Here is a 6444-nt window from a genome sequence, read left to right as displayed (position 1 = left end):
GGAAAGAGTCTCCAGTGCAGTGAGGGCTAGAAGGCTTACTGACTTCTAAGTCATCTTAAGATAGGGTCCTGAGGGAAACTTTGAAAGAGGACCAGAGGGAGAGGAGGGGATTATAAGTCTGCTGTTGTTTAGTTGCTTTTGTTGAAATATTTTAAATACAAAAGGACTTAAGGGATCTCTTTTTTTTTTTTTTCAGAAGGCTGAAGAAAAGTTTCCATCTCCTAAACAAGAAATGAAAACAGTTCTGCAGAATTCTGATCCACTTCCAACAAAAGATCAAAAGGTACTGAAATATACATCTATGAAGGGAAGAGCCAGCACTAAATATGTTTTCCATTAAAGACTTCAATTAATAATGTGATTAAACCAAGCTACTGGGAAATGTCACTTTCTATATTTATGGAGCCAGTCAGCTTAGGACCAAATGCAGTGTCTGGATCCCTTCCTGTTGTGCACAATAATACAGACTAGTCCCTGCAGCCTTGGGGATTTGCAGGGAGTGAAGGGTGAAGCCCAAGCACAGCTCTGAGAGGTACTTTCATACCAAGAAGGCAGCTTCTCTCTGCAGCTTATTTTAATGTGGTCCACCTGACTGCCTCAGCATGGTGTTTCACAGACTGTGTGAATTTATCATACAGTCATGTCATGTGAGCTAGCCAACATGTAACCACATTAGTATCCTCTACATCTAGTCTTTTCTTTTCCTAGACACTTCTGGATTTGGAAGATGACTTAGATAACTTGGATCTGGAGGATATTGATACTACAGATATCAATCTGGATGAAGAAATCTTAGATGAGTGAAGACACTTTTCAGATAACCTAACCAATTACTCCAAACAAAGGAATAAAATTCTGTGGACTGTGTGCTCAAAGCTAATTTCATTTTTATACTGCAAGTGGACCATGTATGTGTAGAAAGAACAGTAGACCAAGCAACTGTCCAAGAAAAATCAGCTTTGAGTATGTTGAAATTCAAGATGAGACCTACTCCAGTACATACTAAAAACCATTTTCATTTATCAAGCAATTCAATAAACTCTTTTAAACATTCTACTCTTCATTTCTCCTCTTTCAAGTAATTAAAAACCTGGCTTCAGTAGAAGTGCAGATATTTGAAACCGGAGCTTAGTAGCCAAGCATTAGTATTTTAACCTGACTTTTCTTAGCATATGCACTTAAATCTAGGGTTGCTTATTCACTGCTAGTTAGCTTGTTAACAGCCAGTAGCTCAGTTGCTTTTTCAGACAACACTTTAGCTAAAGAGCCAACAGAACAGTCTTCAGGGACAGATGTGGTGTTACACGCTTTCCTAAATGAAGCTGTGCAAACCCTACACTTGCTTCAATAAGTAAATTGTGGGCAATTCCTGTCACTTCAAAGACAAGTCATTATGACTCCTGTAAAGTTATACTCTTAACTCCTGTGAAAAAAGCAAGCTGTAGCAATTCTTACATATTCTAGTAAAAAAATTTCTAGAACAGTCAGTTGTTTGAAGTATTTATTGGGGAATTCTGTACACAAAATGTGATAAACAGACTTAAAACTTATTACATACTAAGTTTATTTCATGAAGCTGTGGAAGTAGCCATTGCTTCTTCATAAGCCTGGAGGGCCAATTGTATATAACCTTCTTTCTGTGATTCAGTTTTCACAAATACCTGCAAACACATGAGAGATATTCATGTACAATTAAGAGCACAGCTGCCTAATAAGATGTCACTGTTCCAGTGGGAGATCAGCCAGCAGGACCCAAAATCCTGGTACAGCTGAGTAGAGTTTAAAAAAGAACAAAGAACTGGGCCCACACAACAGTTCACAATATCTGCTTGTTTAGGTTAGGAGAAATTCAGACTACTAATCAAGTTTCTGCTGATTAAAAGCTTTCTCTTCTGTAGTCAAGTAACCTTACAGTAGAAAAGCATACCTTGATCAGATCAATTCCTTGAAGTTTCCCTTCTTTAGCTGCTTTTGCTGATTGACATTCAGGATGAATCATATGATACAACGTAATCAAACTTGTAGCGTCCTCCAGCCTAAAAAAATAAACACCTATAGTAGCAATTGCTCTTAATACTTCAGGTTATTTAGAGAAAGTGTACTTTGCACACTAGAGCTTTTTGTAAACTTCTGCTTTCACTGAATATATAGTCATTAGAACATAGAGCAAAACCAACATCCCATCATCTATTGCCATGGCAGTCTGCTCAGGAGAAGAAAACCAGAAGCAAGTGGACATTTAGGCACACCAGGTAAGGCACATGGATCCATGCAGCAGTTTAAGGCTAGTGTAGTGTTCCGTAACAATAAAGCTGAAATGTCTGTAGAACACAATTAATTACCTAGTAACAAGTATCTAGCAGAACAACTGTGCCAAACACCAACTTTGTAACACCGACTGCAATAACTAGCAGGGTTTACTGAAGTAATCAGCAATCTTTTGACACCTAGCCCTCAGGTGAATTTAAAACATTCAGGACCTAGCTAGAAGTTACAGCTAGCCAAAAATGGTATGAAAATTTGTATACATCTTATAGAAATAGTGTATTTTAATTTTCAGACAATAGTACTTGTTATTTTCTATTTGTTTAAATAAACAGAATTAATGTGATAGATAAACACCACTTACAAGTCTCTGTTGATCATATCTATTAGTAAACCATCTGTTTTCTTTCTGTTCACCAGATACCACACCATTCCTCCAAAGTGTCTTGTTGACCGCAGCAGATCGTACTTGGCGTTTTTCTCAATGTCATCGTATGTCCGATGATGAACCTGTACACAGAAAAGGCTTCAGTTTCACGAGCAGAACTGGAGTGTGATGAGTTTCTCCCCTCTACCTCAGTTTTTAAACTATTTTCAGATCTCTAAAGCACAGGAGTAAGCCACAGGCTGGGCCACGCTATCTTACAGCATTATACATGTTATAATTCAGGGTAACACTGGGATAATCCATTCTTAGTACTTAGGTATAGACATCTTTATGTTAGGAGAAAGCTAAATACCAGCTATGTCCTGAAAACTGGCAAAGGGCTAGTAACTACAGTTACTCAATTTAAACATTTCAGCTCAAAGTATATTTTTGCACCTGGTCTTTGTCAAAAATACTACTTTGTGTACAGTGTTCTCAGGTTACCTATTTGGTCCTTTCAACACCTAACATAGCAGTTAGCATGACTTCAGTAGCAGAACTCTGGTTGTGGCCACTTAGGGACATTTTAATCAGTTCTGTTAGATACCAAAAACACCTATATAAAGACTATTTCTATGCAACTGTAATTCTCTCGAAACTGCTGAAAATTACTTAAACAGAATCCTGATTTACTTTTCTGCAAGAAAAAACACAAAACTCAGGCCAACAGATAATGTTCTTCACTAATGATACATTTTTACTTGAAAAATGGAAAGTGAACTCACTCTGATATAGTCGGCAGAATCTGGCTCAAACTGAGCAATGCACCTGTTAAGGACATCCTCATGACGGTCTTGCTGAAACACAGACTGAAATAGAAGTTCAAACTGAGGAACAGATTCTGCATCACACCATTTCAACTCTCCAAAATCAGAACAGCAGCCACAACAGTTCTGTTCTGGGCAACACTTGCAGTGAGTATCCCATTAAGCACAAGACAAAATGGATACAGTACATTACAGTACACAAGAACATGATTTGATGACATTAATAAAGTTTACCTTGATTTTTGTTTCTGAAACAGCTATTCATATTTCCAGATTAAGGATACAATTCATCGATGCTGAATAATTAACTGTGGATTTTTAGTATGACAGAAAATTTACACCTACCCAGGATTTACCTGGACATAACTTGGAACTTAATTTAACTAAGTTACAATGATAAGCAATTCCTCAAAACAGCATTTAAGCAGCTTCAACATCGGAGCAGAATGGCTTATTCAGAGCTACTCTGTCCAAATAGCACCGTTTCATTATCAAAGCACAATTCAGTAAAAATTATCAGTTTTCACAACCAGGAAGATCATACCCCAAGGTGTTCATCCTTGAATAGCACTGGGGGAATAACCCTGCGTCCTTCTTTTGGGAAGAATATCTGTATCATTCTGTCTCGTTCTTCCCAGGTTGCTTTGCGTAAGACTCCATTCGGTTCTCTAACTACAATGAAACGTTCCTGAAAAGAAGGTAACAAAAGAGAATTATCTCCTACAGTCTTCTCCCTTTGCAGCTAGAACCACTGTAAAAAAAGCTTCTTATTTGGCAAAGTCCTTCTATACCTAAACTTACACTAATACCAGTTTCTAATTGATTGTTATTATGTGCTAGATTCATAATTTCTCCCTTTGTAACTGCTAATTAAGTGTTACATTTGCACCTTAATTTTACTGTATGACATAACTGTACATCCACCTACACCAAGAATCACAGAATCATAAAACTATTCAAGTTGGAAAAGACCCTTGGGATCAACAAGTCCAACCAGCATCCTTGCTCTGTAAGTTCTCCTCATTAAACCATATCCACTAACACCACATCCAAACAACCCTTAAAGAGCTAAATTCTATGAAGTTTAGACAGGCAATACAACTAATACCCAGAAAAGGGAGTTAAGTGTTGCTGCTGGCCTGATTTTATGCATTTAGTAACATTCTAAATGCAGAATGCAAGTGACTTGTGCTTCTCCAGCCTTTGTAAGGGCAAGTGCAAAATAAAAAATACTACAAATAAAACAATATCCTCAGATCTGTTCACAAGTACATTTAACTTTGGGAAGCAGACAGGAAAGTTTTTTGAGACAAGGAAGTTTTCAACACATTGAAGCAAAAGAATAAACAGCAGGTTCCTGGAGAGGGCTCTCAGATCGTGTAAGACAGATAGAAGACTTGGTAATTCATTCCACAGGACCATCACTATATGTATGTTTGAACCACAGAGTCTACTTAGAATCATAACTGCTTGATTAGAATTTTTCCAGTCTCCTCCTACTGGTAGTTAAGACAATCTAGATGTGTCATTATACAAATAAATCTTTATCCCTATACCCCACAATTCTATTTGACAATTGTTTCTTTGCAGCTTTCCTGTTAATTAATTTATCATCTACCCAGCTTTCCACCAATCTCTGCAACTGTGAAGTAGCTCCATCTTTTGGTCTATATGCAGTACTAAGTGATCCAATTCCACAGCAAACTTGTAGAAAGTATGGAAAAACTTAGCACTCCTAACATATCATAAGCATCTGCTTTCAAAATAATTAATTAACTATTGTACAGCTTTCCCCCTCCCATGCCTGCTCTTGAGAACTGGGAAGTAATTTATCAGTATCAGTTAGAAATAACATTTAAAAATATATGTTTGCATTGCCTTGTACTAGACTGAATTTACAACTCTTCAGCCTTTTTGCAAACTGCTTAACATATTTTATTCAAACCTAAAGCTTAATTTGAAGTTAAGAAGTAAAATGTCTTAAAATAAAGTAATACATTGTTACTTACACGATGTGGAACGGAGTACGTTAAATCTGTAAACACATATTTTGTAGTTTCAGTTCCTTCAAGGAATTTGTCTTCTGCTAAGACATCATCAATTGGTTGTCGTTCATTCAAAACAGGGGGCATAGTTAGTTTTTCTTTAGCTTCCTCAATGGCTTTTCTTGTGGCCTTGGAAAAAAAATAGTATTTTAATTTTACAATAAAAAAAAAAATCACCCTATTGGAAAGATAACAATTTTGGGACAAATATTTTCATTTAAACTGATTTTTTTTTTTTGTCCTGCAGTTTAGAAGAACTGAGACACTAATTCAGTCTCCAGGTGCATGAATCACATGTGAACCTTCTGTGTGGTTACAGGAGGGATAGCTTAAGGCAGGCCCCTTTGTCACCTCTGACCATAGTCAGATGACAGTTAAAAAAAGTAGTTAAAGGATTCCCAGGGTTATAATTTAAATATCAGTTAAAGGCATTTAGCACGATTAGGAAGCATAAGGAAGGCGGATAATAAGGAGAACCTCTCACTCAATGAAAAGAAAGTATCCAATTTCCTTCCATATTCCTTAAAAATCAAGAAAAATTAGATACATAGAACTATTTAAAGCGAAGAAACACCGGTTCACACTGATGTAGGAAATTACTTGGAAAAAAAGGAAGGAAACTGAAATGCTTCCAACAGCAGCATCAAAGGAGGCAGAAATGCGGTGTTAGAGACTTCCTGCTAAAACCAAACCTCCTTCCGAAGCCGAAGCCGAGCAGCCCCACCTCCTCCAGCTGAGCCTCCGTCATCAGCTTGTACTTGGGCGGCTTCAGCTCCTTCCTCACCGGCCTGAAGACCTTCTGCAGGTCGAGCCCTGTCATTTTGTAGAGCAGCTTCTGCACCGCCTCATCCCCGAAGGACGGCTTGGCGGCTGCTCCTCCTGCGGGGGGGGGCGCGGACGCCGTTACCACCTGCTGCGGGGGAACCCGCTGCCTTCCCCT

The 6444-nt window shown here is 37.9% G+C and overlaps 2 protein-coding genes across 2 annotated transcripts in view; one reads left to right on the top strand and one right to left on the bottom strand.

Moving 5' to 3' along the window:
- COPB2 (coatomer protein complex, subunit beta 2 (beta prime)) overlaps positions 1-804 on the top strand; it is a 15650-nt gene extending 14846 nt beyond the window's left edge. Inside the window, exons 21-22 of the mRNA XM_010005101.1 lie at positions 200-283; positions 709-804. Coding sequence (XP_010003403.1) covers positions 200-283; positions 709-804 — 180 coding nt within the window. The remainder of the gene's footprint in view (positions 1-199; positions 284-708) is intronic.
- A 687-nt stretch (positions 805-1491) lies between these two features.
- MRPS22 (mitochondrial ribosomal protein S22) overlaps positions 1492-6444 on the bottom strand; it is a 169086-nt gene continuing 164133 nt past the window's right edge. The window contains exons 2-8 of the mRNA XM_010005100.1: positions 6229-6442; positions 5469-5633; positions 4004-4147; positions 3418-3501; positions 2630-2775; positions 1928-2036; positions 1492-1661 (exon numbers count right to left, since the gene is read on the bottom strand). Of these exons, the coding sequence (XP_010003402.1) occupies positions 1569-1661; positions 1928-2036; positions 2630-2775; positions 3418-3501; positions 4004-4147; positions 5469-5633; positions 6229-6442 (955 nt within the window). The 3' untranslated portion in view covers positions 1492-1568. The remainder of the gene's footprint in view (positions 1662-1927; positions 2037-2629; positions 2776-3417; positions 3502-4003; positions 4148-5468; positions 5634-6228; positions 6443-6444) is intronic.

Source organism: Chaetura pelagica, unplaced genomic scaffold, assembly GCF_000747805.2.
Source record: "Chaetura pelagica isolate M959 unplaced genomic scaffold, ChaPel_1.0 scaffold219, whole genome shotgun sequence".
Lineage (NCBI taxonomy): Eukaryota > Metazoa > Chordata > Aves > Apodiformes > Apodidae > Chaetura > Chaetura pelagica.
Note: the sequence above shows the minus strand (reverse complement) of the source record. Positions and strands in the feature narration are given on the sequence as shown.